General features: G+C 39.2%; 2 protein-coding genes across 7 annotated transcripts in view; one reads left to right on the forward strand and one right to left on the reverse strand.

Moving 5' to 3' along the window:
• Positions 1-4,231: 4,231 nt before the first annotated feature.
• LOC308496700 (large ribosomal subunit protein eL20) lies at positions 4,232-4,848 on the reverse strand. The gene has a single exon (XM_081046292.1). The coding sequence runs from the start codon at positions 4,816-4,818 to the stop codon at positions 4,288-4,290; it is 531 nt and encodes a 176-aa protein (XP_080902418.1). The 5' UTR covers positions 4,819-4,848; the 3' UTR covers positions 4,232-4,287.
• Positions 4,849-17,906: 13,058 nt separating this feature from the next.
• PDS5B (PDS5 cohesin associated factor B) overlaps positions 17,907-22,847 on the forward strand; it is a 160,947-nt gene continuing 156,006 nt past the window's right edge. For all 6 annotated transcript variants that reach the window (XM_081046588.1, XM_081046583.1, XM_081046584.1 and 3 more), the window contains exon 1: positions 17,907-18,200. The gene's annotated coding sequence lies outside the window, so the exon portion shown is untranslated. The remainder of the gene's footprint in view (positions 18,201-22,847) is intronic.

The raw sequence follows: 22,847 nt of genomic DNA on the forward strand, positions 1-22,847 counted from the left end.
TGGGGAGACAGAATGATTTCTTAAAAGCATGGGTGTCAGAAAAGAGTATAAGTTATGTCCTTATTTGTTTAATCTGTATGTAGAATTAATCTGTATGAAAAACTGGACTAGATTCAGAAGAAGGAGCAGTGAAAAATGGTGGAAAATATCAGTAACTTAAGATATGCAGACACCATCTTGCTGGCAGAAGATAGCAATTAATTGAAATTACTTCTGATGAAAGTGAAAGAAGAAAATACCAAAGCAGAACTACATTTAAACATAAAGAAGATAAAAATCATGGCTAAAGAAGAAATATGCAACTTTAATATACGTAGACAACAAAGACATTGAAATTGTTAAAGATTTTGCTAACTTTGGTTTAGTCATCAATTCAAATGGAGACTCTAGCCAAGAAATCAAGAGAAGGCTGAGACTTGGAAGGGCAGACATGGAAGAATTAGGAAAAATAATCCGGAGCAAAGATGTATCATTAGAGATCCAAGGCTAAGATCACACTTTGTATTCCTAATTGCTATGTATGGATGTGAAAGTTAAATAGTGAAGAAATCTGATAGGAAGAAAATTGTTTTATTTGAAATATGTTGTTGGAGGAGAGCTGTGGGGATACCCTGGACTACCAGAAAGACAAACAAGTGGATCTTAGAGAAAATTAAGCCTGAAATATCACTGGCAGCAAAAATGACAAAACTGAAGCTGTCCTATTTTGAGTACATCAAGAGAAAGCAGGGTTCTTTGGATAAGACAATAATTCTAGGAAAAATAGAAGGCCCCAGGGAAAAAGGAAGACCATATGTGAGGTGGATTGACTCCATAAAAGAAGCCATTGACAAAAATCTACAGGAGCTGAGCAGGGCTGGTGAAAACAGGACATTGTAGACATCACTGATTCATAGGATAGCCCGGAATTGGAGCTGACTCAACAGCATGTAACACACACATATATAGTATTATGTCATCTGCATATAGTGTGACAGTTTTACTTCTTCCTTTCCAATTTGGATGCCTTTTATTTCTTTTTCTTGCCCAATTTCTCTGGCTAGGACTTCTAGTCCTATGTCGAATAAAAGTGAGAAGAGGGGCATCCTTGTCTTGCTCTTGATCTTAGAGAAAGAGATTTCCGCTTTTCACCATTGAGTATGATGTTAGTTGTGGGTTTGGCATATATGGCTTTTATTATGTTTAGGTACATTTCCTCTATACCCATTTTGTTGAGAGTTTTTAACACAAATGGATGTTGAATTTTGTCAAATGCTTTTTCTATTGAACTTATCATATGATTTTTATCTTTCATTTTGCTATCGTGAAGTATTACATTGATTCATTTGTGCATGTTGAACCAACCTTGCATCACTGGACTAAATCCCACTTGACCATGGTGCAGGATCCTTTTAATGTATTGCTGAGTTTGGTTTGATAATACTTTGTTGAGCATTTTTGCTTTTATGTTCATCAGGAACATTAGTCTAATTTTGTGTGGTGTGTCCTTGCTTGATTTTGGTATCCGATTAATATTAACCCTGTAAAATGATTGGAAGCATTCATTCCTTCCTCTTTAATTTTTTGGAAGTATTTGAGAAGGATAAGTATTAAATCTTTGAATGTTTGGTAGAATTCACCAGTGAAGCCATCTAGACTTCTGTTTGTTGGGAGATTTTTGATTACCAACTCAATCTCATTACTGGTAATTCGTCTATTCAGATTTTCTATTTCTTCACGATTCAGTTTAGAAAATTGTATATTTCAAGGAGTTTATTAATTTCTTCTAGGTTGTCTAATTTGTTGGTGTATAATTGTTTATAGCAGTCTCTTATGATCCTTTGTATTTCTGTGGTATCAGTTGCACCTTCTCTTTTTTTCATTTCTGATTTTATTTGAGCATTCTCTTTTTTTTTATTGTGAGTCTAGGTAAAGGTTTGTTAATTTTGTCTTTTTACAGTACCAGATCTTAGTTTAATTGATCCTTTCTACTGTCTTTTTTAGTCTCTATTTAACTTATTTCTGCTCTTATCTTCATTACTTCCTTCATTCTAATAACTTTGGGTTTTGTTCTTCTTTTGTTAGTTCCTTTAGGTGTAACGTTTATTTGAGTTTTTCTTGTTTCTTTTTTATACATATTTATTTATTTATTATCATTGATATCCCTCACACAGTGATAACCCCCCTCCCTACTACCCCTCTGACAACACATACAACCATTACATTTCCACTGTCTATATTCCTAATGCTGTACTCCACTTCTTATAACTATATGAGTTTTTCTTGTTTCTTGAAGTGGGCTTGTATTGCTGTGAACTTCTCTCTTAGAATTGTTTTTGCTGTGTCCCATAGATTTTGGTATCTTATGTTTCTGTTTTCATTTGTCTCCAGGTATTTTTTTCCCTTTGATTTCTTTCATGATCTAGTGGTTGTTTAGCAGCATGTTGTTTCATCTCCACATATTTGTGAACTTTCCAGTTTTCTTCTTGTAATTGATTTTTAGTTTCATATCATTGTGGTCAGAAAAGATTCTTTATATGATTTCAATCTTCTTAAATTTATTGCAACTTGTTTTGTTGTCTAACATATGATCTATTCTGAATGTTCCATATGCATTTTAGAAAAATAGGTCTTCTGTTGCTTCTGGGTGGAATGTTCTGTATAGATCTGTTATGTAATGTTCTGTATATATCTGTTATGTCGATCTTTTCTAATGTGTCATTTAAGGCCAATGTTTCCTTTTAGATTTTTCTGACTCTATTATCTACCCATTGATTTAAGGGTGTGTTAAAGTCCCTTACTGTTATTGTATTGCTGTCAATTTCTCCCTGTAGGTCAGCTAATATTTGCTTTATATATTTTGGTACTCCTATCTTGGGTGCATATATATTTATGTTATATCTTCTTGCTGGATCGACCCCTCTATCATTAAGTAATGTCCTTCTTTGTCATTTATTACAGTCTTTGTTTTAAAGTCTATTTGTCTGATATGAGTATAGCTACACAAGCTTTTTTCCCTTTCATTTCAATTAGCATGAAGTATCATATTCCATCCTTTTACTTCCAGTCTGTGTGTGTCCTTACTTCTGAAGTTAGTCTTTTGTGGGCAGGATATAGTTGAGTCTTCTCTTTTTAATCCATTCAGCCACTCTATGTTTTTTAATTGAAGGATTTAGTCCATTTAGAGTTGAGGTTAGGACTAAGGTAAGAGTTATTGTTGCTGTCCATTGACTGATGAACTAAATTCAGAGCCAGCTTCATGGACATGTGTCATAGTACATTTGGGCTCATAACAAATTACCATAGGTTTGATCATTTAAGCAACACACACATTTATTTTTCACAGCTCCAGAGGCTGGGAAGTCCAAGATCAAGACACTGACAAATCAAGTGTCTGGTGAGAGCCTGCTTCCTGGTTTGCAGACCACTGTCATCTTATAGCATCTTCACATGGAAGAGAGAAATCATCTCTCGTGTTCCTTTTTGTAAGGGCACTAATCTCGTTCATGAGGGCTGTACCCTTATGACCTAATTACCTCCCCCAAAGGCCCTACCTCCTAATATTATCACATTGGAGTTTAGGATTTCAACATATGAATTCTGGGGCAGGGGAGCAAAAACATTCAGTCCATAACAGTGTACTGATGCAGTTGCCCAGGGTCCATAATCAGAATGGTACCCAGCATGAGGTTAAATGCTCTGTGATTTTTGTCTTGAAATGCTTAATAATTTGTGTTTGGTAAGTTCAATGGGATATGGAGCATGCTCCAGATGCTTGGAGCATCCTGCTAGCTTCCCACCTCTGTAAGATGGCTTTTGGCTGCTTGCTTCCCTCCCAGAGTTCTTCTACCCCTGTTGCCACCTATAGCCTCTTCCCAATGACCCCTGCTATTATCCACCTGGGGTGTAATCAGGTCACATTGAAGGGGGAAGGTTCACATTCCACTGATGCCCTCTGTAGAGTGGCCCTGGGAATAAGAGGATGGGCCTGGGCATACCTCCTTTATCATCTCTGAGTGAAGTTCAGTGATAGCTGTTCGCATTCTGGGCTAGCAGCACCAGAGCACGTTTGGAAGACAAGTAAGTCAGGGTGAGCCTCTTGCCCACCCCTGATCCAGGTACTGAGTGTGAACCAGCTTAGAGACTAGAATCCTTTGAAAGTCATCTGTACAGTGTGGGATGGGGCAATACACCCTTGTGAAGGGGACATTAGCTTCTTTTTTTTTTTTTTTTTTTTTTTTTTTTTTTTTTTTCCGGTTTTCCCAAGGAGTTTATTTGGGCAACCCAGGGAACAGGGAGGCCCTGAATCTAAAAGAAGGTGTTGGGCCTCTTGGTGGTGAAGCGTGGCTTGTGCTGGCGACGGAGGACCCGGTGGGGCAGCGGGAACTTGATCTTGGAGTCATGGAACTGCTTTACCGCCGGCCGGCGGCACTTGCTGGCCGCAATCTCTTCTACCTTCATAATCTGGATGGAGTGGGCACGGGCTCGATGCCGGGCCCCCATGTCTCGGTAGCACTGGGTGACGGCACCAGCGGTGGTCAGGTCCCGGTACTCCCGATACATGTTGTGGGTACCACTGCGGGAGTCGTAGCGCAGCCAGATGCCAAAGTTCTTCACCCGCAGGGGCGATTTCTCGAACACCTGCCCACAGTAGACAATTTCTCCTGAAGACTTCTTCATCTTCTTCAGCTGAGACACAAAGTACCAGAAGCGAGACTTGGCAACAACATGGTTAGGTGCGAAGATGCGCATTCGGTAGAGGGGCGGAGCGTGGCACTTGGGGGTGGGCAGGCAGCGCCCCACCACCTTGTATTCTCGCAGCGTGCCGGAGGCCTTCATAGCGTTCCCTCCGCTCTCGCCACCACCCACAAAAGGAGCTTCTTTGACCCCTAGCTGGGGTACAGAGTTTCCTTCCTAGGCTGGGAGAAGAAGGAAATCAGCATGCATACACACACACATCAAGTCAAAAAGCAGTGGACCTGGCACCTGTGAGAGTCTATACTTGCCCCGTAAGTATCCTTGTATCCAAGGGAGCATGGCATTAATTAGCAAATACAAACTACTAAGACAGGAAATAAGGTATTTAAGGTATAAGACTTTATACCTTAAATGGCACTGTTTTGTTGTGTTCTGAATAAGGACCCTCAATTTTCACTTTGCATTGGGACCTGAAAATTGTGTAGCCAGTCCTGACCAAATTCCAAACACAAATTCCAAAGAACCAAATTAGAGCCCGACCTTCCAGATTCTTTTCGCTCCTTCCACATCACCAAATATACAATATATTCATCAGTATTCATTTTCAGTCTCTGATGAAATTGTTGCCTCCTCATCAAGACCTTTGTGACCTTCCTATTCATAGTATGTTTCCCTCTTGTTTTCCATTAGCATGTCCTTTAATGTTCTCTTTGTACAAATTACAATGTGCAATTATTTATTTGTTTACTTATTCATCATCTGTCTCCCGTCACCCCAATTGAATGTAGTCCCCCTGAGGAAAATAGCTGGTGTGTTCACTTCTGCATCCCCCACTGGAACATTTCCTGGCAAATAATAGGAGCTCAATAAATAATTGTTGAATGAATGAAAAAATGGGACATTGTTTCATCATTTACCAAGGAAGTTGATAGGAAAAGGAGAAAAGAATTTGGGGAGTCTCTAGAAAAATCTCAACTCTTGGCCAGGTGATCGAGAGGTTGATAGAAGTTAGCACTGGCTTATGTGAAATGATGAGGCAAATCAGCAAACATTTGTAAAAGGCCTGCGCTGTTCACATCACGAGGTTATGTGATCTTTTACACTGAGGTCTTACACTATAGCAGGAAGAAGGAAACTTAACATAAAATAGAAAATAAAAATGCAATGTAGTGGAGCAAGATTTTTAAAGTAATGAAAAAAGGTTAATTTAGAATGTCATACCTCGTAAAACTGTAATTCAAAAACAAAGGTAAAAATGAAGACTTTTTCAGATATAGAAATGCTGAACAAATTTATCACCAGCAGACTCACACTATAAGAAACGTTAAAGGAAGTCCTTTAAGCAAAAGAAAATTGATACCAAATAGAAATCTTGATCTACACAAAAAATGTGGGGTACTAGAAATGCTGATGATGTGGGTAATATAAAAGACGTTTGTTTTATTTAAATCTCTTTAAAAGACAACTGACTGAGTAAAACTAATGACATTGTATCCTGGGCTTTAGAACTTATGTGGAAATAAAATGTGTAACAAATATCACACTTTTAAATAATTCAGTGGGAAAAAAAGAAATCAGAAAGGAAATTAGAAAATATTTTGAACGAACTACAAATGAAATTGCAACCTATTAAAATTTGGGGGCTGCACCTAGCATAGTAGTTAGAAGGAAATTTATAGCATTAATATGTAAACTATAAAAGAAAAAAGTCTCAAATCAATATACCTCAAGAAACTAGAAAAAAGGAGAATAAATAAAACTCAAAGGGACTTCCACTTTCTGGTTCCACATATAAGGGGCTTGGAAGTTGCCACTCCTCTCTAACAACAAGTAAAAAGCTGAACAGACTGAAAAATCAACAACTCTTCTTGGACGCATAAGAGGGGACAGAACACAGGGCAAATTGCTGCCTCCTTAAGATCAAAGAAACAGACAGGTGAATATATATATATATATATATATATATATATATATATACATATACATATATATATATGTGTATATATATATATATATATATATATACACATATATGTATATATGTGGCCAAAACATGTATACGTATTTTAAGAAAGGAAAAAAACTGTATTAAAATTGTAATACTCAATACATACCAATGACAAAGGATGAATACAAGTCATGTGTATATATTTTTTTGGCACCCCGTGTGTGTGTGTGTGTGAGTGTGTGTGTGTGTGTGTGTGTGTATTCACATACTTTGGTTCAGGCAGGTTTTTTAATTTCAACATCAAAAGAATGATCCATAGAGAAAATAATTAATAACTGGACTTCATTGAAATTAAGAACTTATGTTCTTTGAAAGGCACTATTAACAGAACAAAAAGACAAGTCATATACTGGCATAAAATATTTGTAAATTACATATTTGGTAAAGGATGTGTATCCAGAATATATAAAGAACTCTCTAAACTCAATAATAGGAAAACTGAATTTTTAAAAATGGGCAAAAATTTTGGATAGATACTTCACCAAAGAAGATATATGGATGGCAAATAAGCACATGACAAGCTACTCAACATCATTAGTCACGAGAAAAGTCAAAAATAAGTCACAATATATAGTACTGCACATCTATTAAATCTAAAATTTAAAAGACTGACCACAACAAGTCTTGGCAAGGAAGTGTAGCCACTGGAATTTTCATACATTGCTGATGTATGTAAAATGATACAACCATTTGGAAAATAATTTGGTAATTTCTTAAAAAGTTAAATATCATTATTCAACCATAAGAAAAGATGAAATACTGCTATTTGCAACAACATGGATAGATCTTGAGATTATCATGCTAAGCGAAATAAGTCAGACAGAAAAAGTCATGAACCATATGATTTCACTGATATGTGTGATATAAAGCTTAAAGCAATGAATAAAAAATAAAAACAAGCAACCAAACACTCATAGACACAAACAACATTTTAGTGGTTACCAGAAGGCAAGGGGAAAGGGGAAGATAGAAGAGGGTAAAGGGGGTCAAATATATGGTGATGGAATAATTGGCTTAGGGTGATGAGCACACAAAGTATAGATAATGTAATATAGAGTTGTACATTTGGAACCTGTATAATTTTGTTAAATTTAATAATGAAAAAGTTAAATTTCCACCACCATATGATCCAATAATTCCACTTTCAGGTATTTTCCCAGGAGAAATGAAAACATATCCAAACAAATAATTTGTACACAAATGAAAAAATATGTATAACAATTTTATCTGTAATATCCCAAAATTGGAAACAAGCAAAATATCCATCAGCAAATCAATAGTTAAGTAAATTGGTATGTCCATACAATGGCAGACTATTTAGCTATAAAAAGGACTATTGATACGTACAAAATATGGATGAGCCTCAAAATAATATTGCTGAGTGAAAGAAGCCAGACCAGAAAAAGAGTACATATAGTATGATTCCATTCATCTAAAATCCTAGGAAATGTGAGCTAGTATGTAGTGACAAACAGCAAATTAATAATTGCCTAGGGATAAAGTAAGCAGTAAATGGGTTGGGAAATGGAGGGTAGGAGGTAGGGACTGAAAAAAGCACAAAGCACTTTGGGGGTAATGGATATGGTCTTTATCTTGATTGTGTTGTTGTTTTCACAGACAAGTATGTATGTGAAAACATCCAGATGGTATACTTAAATATGTGCAGTTTTATTGTTGATGGTTTTATTAACTCTATATTTAGTCAATCTTATGAGCTTTATATCTTCCAAAAATTCCTCAAAGTGTCTGGTCTATTTGTGGCATCCTTCTGGCTTCTATTCTAAACTAGAAGCTAGAGTCTGGTTTTTACGTTCAAGTAAGCCATAGAAATTCCAACACAAGATTCTCCTCCAGAAACGAAATTCTTCACCCAGTAAATTTAAACACATCCATGGAAGACGAAAAGTTAGACACCCATTTATAAATATAGGCCTGCACATAATTCAAAACTTAAAAATAAAAAACACTGGGTTCTCAGCACTCCCTCCTAGCCAAGGCTGGTCTGCTCTGGTGCTACTCCAGCATTCCGTGTTTATCTTTCTTCCCTGTTTCCTCTGGGAAGTGTGTCCACGCTGCCTCAGCTTCCCCGTAAGGATGGGGCTGCTGCTGCTGCGCCTGCTCATTCTAGGGTTCTTGCACTGCTTTATGTTCTTGTAACGTTCTAATGCCATGTCCATCGTCTTTCTCTGAACAAGCATTCTTCTTTCTGCATGGGACTACAGGGAAGTGATAACGATCTGAGTCACCATCATAGGCCTTAGAACTGAAGACAAGGGGGTTTGTGCTTGCCGTTCTCATTGAGATAGTCTCTCCTATACTAACAGGTGTTTTCAGTTTCAGTAACCTCGCCTTGTTACCGGTCGGTTTTGATTCCCTCCGCTTGGTAGGTCTCTAACGCTTAAGGAGATAAAAGATGCAGTGATCCACATGCAACTTACAAGAACACTTTCTGAAGTTCTCCATGATGACATGGGGAGTACAGCTCAAACGGCATTCAAGTGGGGTGCTGACACATCCAGTCTGATGGTCTCTTGAGTATCTCCATCCACCGCTGTATAACTCTCATTTTGTCTATTTCTGAGACTGTAGTGGGTGGTGGACTGAAAGATGGAACATCTCAAACATAACAACAGCAGCACGGGTCTGTGTAGATAAGTGAGGAGACCGGTGAATAATGCAATGCATCCCAGGTAAAATTGACACAAGTAGGGTAGCGTGGAAGGGGGGATTACTTTGTATTTTAGATATGCTTCGTTTGAGGGAGTGAATTTTATATACCAGGAGATTCCTAGCAGGCAGTGGGAACATGAGACTTGAATTCAAGAAAGAAAATAGAGCAGGAGATAGATTTATTTTACAAATCATTCTTTAATGAAAGAAATCATATGATAGTTTAAAATCTTTACTTTATAACACTGTACCGAGCAAACACTCACACTAATTAGTATATAAATTAAAATACTCATTAACTCTAATTTTGTTTCTATAAACAAAGATGTCATTAACTCTAATTTTGTTTCTATAAAACTGCATTAATATCGGTATATGTGGGTGTTGATTTACATTGCTGGTAAAGTAAAAAATGGAACAGTTTTTCTGGGGAGCAGTTTGGCAATATGTACCAAAACTTTAAAATTGGTACATCTAAAAAAACTTATTATTCTAGAATATTTCAAATATATACAAAAGTGGACAGAAGAGTATAATGAACCACCATCTGTTCAAAACCCAACCTCAACAATTATCAACTTGGGGTCCCTCTGTTTCATATATACTCCATCCATTTTGTCCCCCATCTGTATTATGTTGAAGCAAATTCTAATTATCATATCAATCATAGGGTAACATATGTTTTTATGGATGTTTTCAGATTTTTGGGGTAGATATCCAGAAGACCAATTGCTGGGTCATATGGTAATTCTATTCTTAATTTTTTGAGAAACTGCCATACTGTTTTCCATAGTGGCTGCACCAATTTACATCCCCACCAGCAGTGTATGAGGGTTCCTTTTTCTCCACAAGTCTCTCCAACACTTGTTATTTACTGTCTTTTTGATAATATTCTATCAAATGCAAAGTGCAAAGTGGTATCTTACTGTGGTTTTAATTTGCATTTCTCCGATGACTAGTGATGTTGAACATCTTATCATGTACCTGTTGACCATCTGTATGTCTTCTTTGGAAAAATGTCTATTCAGATCCTCTGCCCATTTTTTAATCAATTTTTTTTTTTTTGCTATTGAGTTGTATGAGTTCTTTATATATTTTGGATATTAACTACTTACTACATATATGATGTACAAATATTTTCTCCCATTCAGTAGGTTGACTTTTTATTTGTTGATGGTTTTCTTTGCTGTGAAGAAGCTTTTACGTTTGATGTAGTCCCACTTATTTATTTTTGCTTTGTTTCCTTTGTTTTTAGTGTCAACCCTTGCAATTTACTTAAGAAAGTAGGACATGTTTCTTTATATATCTTGTAAATTGGTACTTCCATCTGGAAGCTTGAACAGATTCAGGTTAGATTTTTATGGCAATAATACTGCATGTGCTGCTATGGTCTTCCATCAGGGAGCGGCTAATGTTTAATTGGTCCTCTGTGATGCTAATGGTTATTTATGTTCAACGTCTGGATCCACTATTTTCATTAGGGTTTAAAACACCATGACATTCTATTAGGTTGGTGCAAAAGTAATTGCGGTTTTTGCAATTGTTTTTAACCTTTTAAACCGCAATTACTTTTGCACCAACCTAATAATTCTATCATTCCTTCATTTATTAGTTCTGTTCACAGAAAGCTATTTGATTATGCACTGGCACAGTTTATGTAGAACAAGCAGGATACATGATGGGTTCTTTCCCTTTATTTGCCAGATTTCAAAACAGTGAGTTGGTTCATTAGCAACCTCCAACAGTGACTAAGTGTTTTTATTTTTAAAATATATTATGAATTTGTGGATCTAAGCATATTGTAGGTTACAGTTCATTGCTGAACTGTTCCACAATAGGAGTTTGTTAAATAAATGATGGCATAACTACACAATGGAATAGTAATAGATAGCCACTGAATATAATGATATAAGAGTGTATTTATTCACCTGCAAGTTACTCATGATATTTTCTTTAAAAATCATTTTAACATTAAATACATAATCATTGTACCAAACAGAGCATACTGAAAAATATCTCTTCTACCATTGTTCCTAAGCGACCCCTATTTCCTCGTGAGAGTCCACTAAGTTTGAGTATTCTTGTATATTCTTCCAGATGTTTTAGAGCTGATCTTTCAGCTGTGCATTGGTGTGGCTGTACCAGTTGTTAAAATAATGAAATGTTTTTGTAAATTTGTTACATAGCTGTTTCCCTTACCCCTCGAGAACTCTCCTTCCTCATTGTGCACTCTAGTCCCTCCCCTGTCACCCTCCAGAGGTTGTCTACCATCCATCAACTAACGGGTACATGCCTGGCACGGAAGGGAGCATACAACATCCTGCTCAAGCTACAACCAGTATCCATTCTAATTGCTCCTTGCCTGTCTTGTACAGTTGCAAATATTTCAAATATTATCCCTGGAGATTTCCATACCATCAACTACATGTTAAATTTTTAAGGAGAGAGTCAGATTAAAAAACATTATAAATATATGTTTAAAAGATATTAAACATAAATCATATGTTAAACACATGCATGTATTATAAAACATATAAACACTACTTTTAAAAAATGTAAATGTAAACATTTAAATAGAATATATTCTGGACTGTTATGTAAGAAAGCATTAAAAGTAGTTTTTCTCTGGTGGCATGATTATGATTGATTTTTTCCTTTTCAATCTTAACTGCATTTCTAGATTTATCTACAATAAGCACATTATTTATACATTAAAAAAATAAAGTATATACCTAAACGGATTTTACTTCAGCAAATTAAAAAATTAATAATAATATTTTTTAAAGTAATGTCAACATTTTTCAACAGCTCCATCTGCTGGCTGCTGAAAAAAGTTTATTTTCTAATATTACTGTGTTTGTTTTTACTATAGCCAGGAGAAGAAATTGAATTATGTATTAAAACAAAAGACGTTTCCTACATATGTATGAATGGTAAGTATCAGGAGTCAAGTTAATTTACCTGGAATGAAAAGTGATGCAAACTTGATTGGATATAGAATGGGCTATGACCCCATACACAAAAATAAGCTGTTTGCCTAGAACAGAAGTATAACATTGAAAATTGGTTTGGTGTTTTTAGTTATCTTACACTGGAAATTATGCAGAATGAAAACATTGATTTGTGATTGAATATGGATATATGTGAAATATATTGTAGGAATTCATATGCCTTTTGCACAAATATTCAGAGCTACAGCCTATACTCTCCTATGTCATTTTCATTATTTTCAAGTGAAATTGCTCTTGGTCTCATAACTCTTTATTATTTCCTGAAGTTGAATACATGATAAATGCTTTGTAAACACAAATCTCTCCTTAGGTGGTAGTGAGAGATATGATATTTTATATAAAAATCTCTGTCATTTAATTTTGTAACTCTTAAAAAGATCTATCATTATGCTAAGTGAAATAAGCCAGTCATGAAAAGGCAAACACTGTAGCATTCCACTTATCTGGGGTATCTAAAGTAGTCAAATTCATAGAAACAGAAAATAGAATGGTAGTTGCCAGAGGCTGGAGAAAGGGGAAAAGAGGAGTTGTTGTTTAATGGATACAGAGTTTTAATTTTGAAAGATGAAAAAGTTCTGGAGATTTGTTTCACAACAATGTAAATATACTTAACATTACTGAATTGTGCACTTAAAAATGGTAAAGATAGTAAATTTTATGATGTATTTTTACCACAATAAAAAGTAAGACCTATAAAAAACAAACAAACAACAAAAAAAATGCCATATATACACGGAACAAATTTGAGAGAACATATTGAAGCAACCATGCATTACACTTAAGGTTTCAATTTTTGTTATCTTCCCACAGTCAATCAGTATTTCCATGGACTCATGGTATTTGTTTGTGATTTATATGGGATTTAATTTAAAAAGAGATTCAAACATAAAAAGATTTGTTTATGAGATGGAATGGGATTTTAAAATTACTTTCTAAATTAACTGGAGGATGATGAGATTCACTGAAAAATGCCCCCATTTATGTATCCCTGGATAAATCACTTAGCTATTTCCATCTCAGTTTCTCTATGTAAAATGAATTGAAAGAGGCAGTCATTTCTATGCTCTACAAACCCTAAAATTCTCAGTCTTTTCATGGCATCTTTCTGACACCCTTTCCAAACCAGCTCTAAGGCAATACTGTATGTAAGCAAACTGATAACAAGTTTTTAGAAGCCACCATCAAATAATAAAAGACTAGTAGGTGCATTTTATATAAGAAATTACAACTAGTTTAATCATATAAAAAGGAAGTCTCCCCTAGAAGTGACATGAACCTATAAAGAACAGACTTGTGCAATATACATACACATATAATTAATATGGCATTCACACCCTATTTGGGGAGGCAATTAAGAACCTAAGAAAGAATAGACAATGGTTCCTTTTTTGCCTTTTATAAAATAGTGATGCAAAAAAATTCTACAATTGCAAATAGCATGGACAGTAAGACTATGGAGAGCAAAAGAAAATTAAGATGAAGGGTAATCTTAGAGGAAAGAAAGTCAGGGGCCAAAGTAGTATGATTGTGGGAACTGGGAAAGAGATGAAGAGTAATGAGAAGTAAAACAGTGACTAAGTAAAGCAGTCTCGTTGAATAAGTAGAGGCAGCCCCCCACATAGCCTCAGAATAGTCAACAGTAGCGGTAGCTGTCCTGAATGCCAAACAATTCATTAATATCAAAATACAAAGAAGAGGTGTGGAAGAGAGTCCTGATTTTTTATTTCATTCAGTCATCTGCAAGATTGTCCTATTACTCATTATTTCTAACAACATGTAAAAAAAAATATTCTAAACAAAAATGTATTTAAAAGAGCTCCTGTGTTACTATAAGCATGCTTCTGGTGTGAAGTTTATCTGCTTGATGAGAATTGTGGCTGGTTCTCGTGACTAATAATATTCCATAAATTAATTCTCATTTGCTTTCTTACATATCTGAACCAATTATATACTTGATATAAATATGAAATTTAAAGTAAGTCATTGTTCTATATCAAAATAAAAATATGAATGTAAAATAACCATGTACATATAGTGTCAAAAAATGTATACACAATTTTAAGAAAGGAAAAAACTGTATTAAAATTGTAATAATATATACTGATAACAAAAGGTGAATATAAGTCATGCGTATACATTTTTTCGCCCCCCACATATGTATGTACTACGTATGTGTAATTCTCTATAAATATATATGTATGTGCTATATAAATGTGTATATTTTATACATGTTTAGATACACGCACTTCAACTGGTATTAGCATAATTCTTAACAAACTTTAACTGTTGCAAAGAATATGTGATGAAATAATGTTAGCTATTTAAGTTGTTTAAAAATAGCATTTTGACTGCAGGGTCTACTGGCTGTGATCTTCATGATAGGAAGCCACTGACCACATGGCTCATTGAGCTCTTGAAATATGGCTAGTGTGAATTCAGATGTGCTTTAAGTATAAAATACACAACATAAACAAAAGTGTAAAATATCTCACTAATACATTTTTACATTAATTCCATTTGGAAATTACATAAAATATTATTAAAATTAATGTCACTGGGTCCTTTTTACTTTTTAAAATTGGGAACTTTTAAATAGCATACATGGTTCACATCGTATTTCTGTTGGACAGTGGATTTACAGTGTAAAGAGATGCAATTTTCTCCCATTAAGGACCCTGGATTGCACACATGGCTGAGTGCTGACGGTGGAGAAGAGTGAACTGTCTTTACTTTTGCTGTTCTGCTTGGTGCGTTCAGGAACTCTCAGCCAGCAGCTCAGAATCACAGTCACAACTGTGGCCTATGTGATTTCACTCCAAGGGAACCAGGAAGACTCTAGCAAGTCTGTATGTTTACCCCAATGATCTTTGATAACACACACACAGATCCCAGAGAGTTCTTCTGAAAAAAAAAAAAAAAGAAAGTTAAGAATTCACATGAGAGATCAGGAGTACTGTTGGTTATTAGATAGATAAGATGATGGTCCAGAACTCTTTAAGAAGCTAAATGTTCTTAACAAGAAGAGACCTCTAGGATAATGCTTAAAAAGAAAGAAACTCAAAAGGAAATTGCCTTGGCTTAGGTTTGCTAGCACTGGCATGAAGCTGCATTATGAATTAGGCCAAGGTACTCTCCGAACCCCTCCCCCTAATTTTCCTTTGTAGCTCCCTTTCCCCTTCTGGCTCTTCTCCGTGGCTGGATGTCCCAGTGCCTTTCTCAGCCCTGTCTCTCTTTCTCTCTCCACAGACAGGAAAAAAATCTTGTGCTGATGTAAAGCCAGTAGCAGTGTGGGCTGACAGGCACATGTGGTTTTCAGGAATTTCCCAGGTGACTGGGGAATTCCTCCACTCCACTCTACAATCATTGTCCCAGACAGCAGGTGAATATGGCATTCTTCCAGGAATATCTGCATTTTAAAGAGAGTCACAGGATGGGCATAGTGCTTAATACAGGTGATTGATCATGGAAGTAGGGATTCTAGGCCCTAGGAGATGAGTTTGGGATGAGGGAGGAGGAAAGCCCCTGTGCTATCCTTTCGTGATGGCAGCGTCATGAATAGGGGTCTGACTTCAGGCTTTTGGAGAAGACTGTTCTAATCTTGCACCTGATGCCCGAACGCCTGAAGTATCACAGTTAATTTCTACTCAGCTTAGTCTCTGATAATAAATACTAATGGGCTAGTTGTTTATCTTTTTCAAGTAACACATCCACATTTCAACATATTTTCTGTAGATCCAAGACTAACCCAAAGAATTAGTCTAGTAGCATTCTCAGCACTGTTGCAGGCAAGCAGGGGTTGTATATTCAGCTTGACTGGCCTTTGGAACCTCAAATTACATCGAATAAGTAACAGCCTATATCTAGGTGGGGTTCAGTCTCCTCATTTACTAACTCCCCAGCATGCTTTATGTGTGATAATTGTTTTACTGCTTTTTGGAGTGAAATGATAATGTGCAAGTAAAATAATATATTTGTTCTGATCAGACATGGACTTTCAGAAATTCCGTCTTTTCTAGTTTTGTTTTCTTTGCATACATCAATACAGTTTCTTATAGCGTAGCTTACTTCCATTTTGAAACTGATTGACTTACATTATTTTTGCTATTCATATATTTCAATAAATACAATTGCAAACACTAAGTGCTATATTTCTAAAGGAGCACATTCATATAGAATTCTGCTTTCTTTTCAACCCGGAAATTATTTTCTTTCAAATGGTATCAATTCAAAAAGGCAGGAGAATGGATTTTCCTTCAGGCCCTCCAGAAAGGAATGCAGGAGGTACCAACATTTTGATTTTAGCCCAGGGAACCCTGTGCCAATCCTCTGCACTACAGAATTGTGAGGCAGTCCATTTGTGTTTTAAGCTACTAATTTTGTGATTGTTATAGCAGCACTAGAAAACTAGTACAGGTGGTGACTGGATGTGTGGTTCTTTACAACCAGAGATAATTCTCCTAACCATGTCTGTATAAAAATCAGCATATTTTAAAAACATCATTCCCATATAATTTCTCTTTGTCAGGGTAGACAGCATTCACAACTGATTTTTAAATGGTTATGTTTTTAACTATCTCGAATTATGCCATGTCCAATTATATTGCTCTTGATGAATATCAACTTGGTTATTTTTTGACTTTATTTTTATTCGATCACTTGTAAGTTCACAACAAAACTGAGAGCAAGATACAGAGATTGCCCATGTGCACCCTGCCCCCATACTTCGTTATTTTTTAAAGCCCTAAACATAGTTTATTTTTGTTTTGATACCAATTTCAGATTCTAGTTTTCATAAACAGTGTTGCTTTAAATGAAGGTTTATAGTACCAATTTCTGTGACTCCATCTGCTATTGTATAACACAAACAAAAGTTTCTTTTATTAGGAACTACGCTTCATGGAGGGCTCAGAGTTTTTCCTGGCTGTCCGGATCAACTCTTCAGTATCCTCGCCCACAGCTGCTGGAGGGAGGAACCGCACCTCCTGGAGGTGAGGGGGTTTAGCAACCCACCTCCTGGAAGGTGTCCTTGTGATCTTCAGGTTGTTTCTCCCTCCAGTAAGGACAACTGTGATAACAAAATCAATAGAATGTTTTGTTACAGCTGGAATTGTTGTGTCCGCCGCCCCCCACCCCGCACCCACCGCCCAGATAACTCTGCAAAACGGGAACGCTGCCCATGGGGTTAAGTAAAGGCATAACGCACGGTGTAGGAAAAACGATTTGATGGCATTTTGGAGGTGACTAGGTCAGAATCACCAAGTGAGGAGCGAAGTAGCTAATACCCATTCCATGCGCACAGGACCACATCCGTACTCCACTTCAGTGGTTTTTAAAATGCCCAACTTTTACCCAGGATGTTGGAGGTCTTTAACAACGTACGCGGTTTTCGGCAAAAGTCAGGGAAGCCTCGGAGGCAGAGAAAGCACTGACAGCCGCGGGGCTCCCGCGCCCCGGGCCACAGTGGCGGCGCGCGCGTGGCTGCGTGCGCGCGCGGCGGGGCGGGGCGGGGCGGGGCCGTGCGCGCGCGCGCGCGCCCGGGCGAGGCCGAGAGGAGCGCGGCGGGTCGGCGGGCGCGAGTGCGGGGCGGTGTGGTCGGCAGGGGGCGCTGCGCACCCGTGCCGCGCTCTGCCGGCCCCCGGTGCTGGCCGCGGCGGTTCGATTGGAGCAGCCGCCGAAGAGCGCTTGGCGCCATTTTGAAGCGGAGAGGCGGAGGAACGGCCGGGCTGGCTGCGGAAGGGGAGGGGGGGGAGGAGGCGATTGGATGCGGCGGCGGCGGCGGCGGCGGATCCCGGAGAGCAGCGGAGTGAGAGGAGTAGCGCGTCGGGCCCCCGGAGGTAGGAAACAATTCAGTTAACGGAAAGGAAACGTCTCTCCACTCGGGTCGCCGTGCTCCATTTTTCAGCGCCCGCCACCGCGGCTGTGTCTGGCGGGGCTCCGCGCCGCCCGCCTGCCAGCCGGGACTCCCTCCCGGCGCCGGGGGCTGCAGCTGCCGGCTGCCTGGCGGCGGCCGGGGCCGAGGGTGGCGGGGCGCGGGCCGGGGGCGTGGGCCGGGCGGCGCGGTGGGGGTGGGGAGGCCCCGGCCGGCGCGCTGCCTCCGCGCCGCGGGCTCCGCCGCAGCCTCGGGAAATCAAACTTGCCGCCCTGGCCCCGGCCGGGCGCCCGCGGCGTGGGGCGGCGGGCCGCGGGCGGTGACCTTGCGCGCGGGCGGGGGTCCGCGCCCGGCGCCCCTCCCCCCGCGCCCGGCCGAGCGGCGGCGGCGGCCGTTTCCCGGGCGGCGGGCGGGCGGCGTGGTGCTCCTGGTGGATCCTCCCGCTGGCGGGTTTTCCCCCTTCCGGGCGAGGGGCGGGGAGCGCGGGGCCGGCTGAGCCCCGGCGGCTGCGGGCCGGGGCCGCCTCGCGCTCTCCTGCGGGTCCCCGCGGGCCCCGCCTCCGCTCCGGGCGCCGACCACGGGCTGCTCCGGTGACATTTTTACGCGGCTCCTCGCCGGCCGGCCGGGAGAAAGCGCGCGTTAACCGCGCCTCTGGGGGCGGATGCTCGGGGAGCCCGAGGACCGAGGGCAGCGGGAGCCCCGCGCTGCTCCAGTGGCCCAGGCGACCGCTGGGCTCCAGCCGACCCTCCGGGAAGCCTGGGAGTTGGAGCGAGGGACGTGGGGCGCCGCTGGAAACCGTCAGCGCGTGTGCACTCTTGGAGCTCAGTGACACTTCCGAAGTTTTGGGTCGGGAGCAAAACCCGGTTTGTGGCCGCGGCGGCTGCTGTGGTCCGCGGTGTAAACCTGGGGGCTGCGCTCGGCCGCGGGACACTTGTTTGAGGGGGCGCGTCTGACCCCTGAGACGTCGCAGCCCGCTGCGAGCCTCCGCGCGCCCCGCGTGCACCCGGGGACGCCTCTGCGGGACGAGTTTCCGACTCGCACCCGCCGAACACCACGAAGGGAGCCCTGTATTTGACTGTAAGGAACGTGCTGCGAACGCCCATCGCAGGCTCTCAGCATGAAACGAGAGGTGGGCAGTGCCGTCCTTGACGACCCTACCCTGGGTGTTACAGAGTTTCGGAAACCTGGATACAGCCCTTAATTTCAAGGGTTGATCTGCGGTCTTGAGTGAGATGGGAGTCTTCTACTATCTAATAACCTTTAAAAACTCAAGTGTGTTTATATATAGGAGACGAGCTGTAAGTAAACCGTAACTGTTTAGAACTGGAAGGGCAGTGTAATCATTGTTCTCAGTTATCACATGTAGATGAAGTTCCAAGATAGAACATTTTCTGGACCAACTCGTGTAGTAGTCAAAATAGTTAAAAAAAAAAACACAACAAAAACAAAACAGAAGTGTGGTATTGAGCAAAATAAGGGCTAGAAAGGACACTTCTTATCGATGCAGGACTTATGTCAGGGATGTTAGCATTTTTCCAGACAATAAAATGATCGTTCTTAGGATGTATGCAGGTCAGTTTCTGGAACGGTTAATCTTACATCACCTGGTGATAGCAGAAGACCTAATTAAAATTTATAGTGGTGCATATGTAGGTGAAAGTTTCAACATGGGACTTAGAATAAGGTAAATTTATTCTCAAAAACTGTAAAAACACCTTAAGTCAGAACATTATTCCTCCAAAATAAATTTACAAATATGCACTGTATATAAAAAAAGGTGCCCTCAGATGTTCTTTGAATTACTGAAGTAGTAATTTTTTTTTTTAACCTTTTTTGATGGTTTGAAAAAATCATACTTGGCTGGGTTTTACTTGATGGTGTACTTTAAATGACAAGGTAGTGTTTGTATTGACCTTTTTTTTTTTTTTAACAGCACTTTTGTGCCCCCTTTTTAATTTTCTCCCTTATTGTTGACATTGGTTCTCCTGGTATTAACTTTGTTTTTACAGCAGCTTTTGTTCTTTTCCTGTTGCTTTTATTCCTGTCTGGTTATGTCTTTCGTTTTCCTTCACTTTCCCCAAGAATTAGAGGTGATAATGGGGTGATGATGATAGTGATTCTTGTTGTCATGAGACGTTTTGTGCTAATCTCGTTTGATATGTAGTTCTACTGAGTTGGCTGTTGGATAAAGTTGTTTTAATGTTTAAATTTTATTTAAAATTGCTCTGCAGCTTTAACAGTCACAAAGAATAACATTTTGAGGTCTAGGTTTATCAATAATTTAAGCCAAAAATAAAGCGATATCCTGTATTTGACAGGGCTTGCCCTGCTGAAGAGTGAAATGGTAGAATATACCCAAAACTTTGTGAGGAGGGGAATATTTGGGGAGCTGTGTTCTTTCTGCTTCTCCTCTTCGGAGAGTTAGGCTTGTCCTTTTGGCTTCCTCAGTGCTACTCTTTTTGATTATGTGTGCCTGGAACTAACAGGAGAGCTCACTGTGCCTTGGCTTGGATGACGAGGACTGTATCTAACTTATTTTAGAAGAGAATAAATTTGTGTGGCCTTTGTTAGTGTTAGATAGCAACAAGAAAAATGAAAGATCTCCAACTCACTTATCATATACATGAGAAATTAGGTTCCGATTGTTGATTTAATTGTTTTATCCAAAGTCACAGTCATATTCATGTGGTGGACTTGGGGCAAGTCCTTTGGGCAAGATCTAACTTCCTTAGATCTCCTGGAAGCTTAGAAGCTTCCCCATGGTCTGCAGTGTTTTATGTAGGACTTAAGCAATGTTTAAAATTGTTGCCAGGTAGCGTATTCTTCCTCCCCTTCCCACCTTATCAAAGTTTCAGAGTTAACCATCTGTTTTATAGTCTGTTTTTAATAAATTCTGCTCAGGATTCAGTCCACTTACGTTATCTCGGAAGATAACCTCTTTTCTTGCCTGTCTCCTGGAGCTGCATGGTCTTTCATCGTATAAGATTCTTTGACATTTATTTATTCGTGAAACTTATAAGCCAGAGTGGTTTGGAAAAGTTAGTATTGAACTTATTTTATAAAATACATGTGTGTGTGCATGTATACTCATATTTTTTTACTTTTAAGCACAATTTGTACACAAGTCATTTGTCACTTCCAATTACAATAGGTATTTGGAGAAAATTGTATTTGGTTTAAGTATTCCTGTTTGGGAATATTAAAAATTCTAAAAATATTTAGTTGAAAAATAAACCCAGAAATTTCTGTGCAAACGTATTTACTTTTTAAGCCTATTTAACATGTTGCCAGTGGTTTGCAATTCTGACTCCTTGGGGCACAGAGGACATCTCTTTCTTCACTACTGTTAGGAGCCACCTGACTATAATCATTTCCCCCCATACTTGAAAAAGGTTTTATAACCCTTTCTTACTAATTAGTTTAAAATTAAGGATGTATTTGCTGCTTTGAGACTAATTGTTTTAGTTGGCAGGGGTGATCATGCACGGTGAGACAATCACGAAGATTAATCTCAGATGAGTAAACTTTAGTTGTTTAAAGTAAACCTTAAAGTCCTTAATCTGAGATATTTATAAATATACATCATAGTTATTGTGTTCTAATGACTAGACATTACTAGTACGCAGTAATTAGAAATACTTGGTTTAGCTGTGTCAAACTTGTCAGTCAGCCAAGGGGAATGGAGGAAAGACTGAAGCAGGACGATATTTTGAGGCATCTTTAAAGGCCCATGACCTAGAAGTACTCCAGTAACCTGCCTCTCCCTTTGACAGAGTGCTCTGACCTGATTCAGTTACAGGGAACAAATGCTAAGCTTGGGTGTAGGTGCTCCTGCAGTCCCCGCGACCTGCAGTACGCAGGACTGAGACCCTGCCTATGGGTGCGGGAGTAGTGGCTGGCCACCTGTACGAAGGGGATGAGAGCTGAGAAAAATCAGAGTAGGGCCCTGCTGTTAAGTGATTCTGCAAGGGTTCTTCTTCTTGTGGGAGAGTCAAATTGGCCAAGACTAGGTATAAAACTGATAGGAGGAGAGGGTGTTATAACCAGAGGGGACGTTTGTGCCTCTAGGAGAGAAGGGTTAGTGCCTGAAAGGAAATGAGTGTTTGTGGTTCCCTGGCAGTGGAGGGATTCTTTTTCTCCTCTTTCATCCCAGAGGAGGTTTTAGAGAAGTAAGTGGGAGAGATTTTTTTTAAAGAGCCCCAGATATATATCCAAAATATATCTCTTGCTAGCAGAAATTCCATCAAGCAGTTTTAGTTAGCCTTCAGCTATTGGGTAGGGGTGGGGAGAGGAGAGTTGGTGGTGAGAGTAGTGGTTAAGGTTTGGGGGAATAGAGTACATTAAAGATTTGTATATCTTTAAAGTTATACATGTATATGATAAACTTTCTAATGATACAGAAAAGTAAAAGTAAAAGCTACTTTTCTTTTTCCCTCTAAAGGTAACCCACTATTAACAATTTCCGGAAAGTTTACCTTACAAAAAAAGTATATGAATTGTATTATATTGTACTGCTGTTTACTTTTTATAAACTTCAGTTTACTGTTTTTCCCTAGTTAATGTTACAGACCTCTTTTCGTATTGGCACATATAGAGCAACGGTAATTTAAAA

The sequence above is a fragment of the Rhinolophus hipposideros genome (genome assembly GCF_964194185.1).
Source record: "Rhinolophus hipposideros genome assembly, chromosome: 4".
Lineage (NCBI taxonomy): Eukaryota > Metazoa > Chordata > Mammalia > Chiroptera > Rhinolophidae > Rhinolophus > Rhinolophus hipposideros.

Excerpts from the sequence above, each read along its gene's own strand:
- LOC308496700 (XM_081046292.1), bottom strand. The coding sequence starts at position 4,818 with ATGAAGGCCTCCGGCACGCTGCGAGAATACAAGGTGGTGGGGCGCTGC.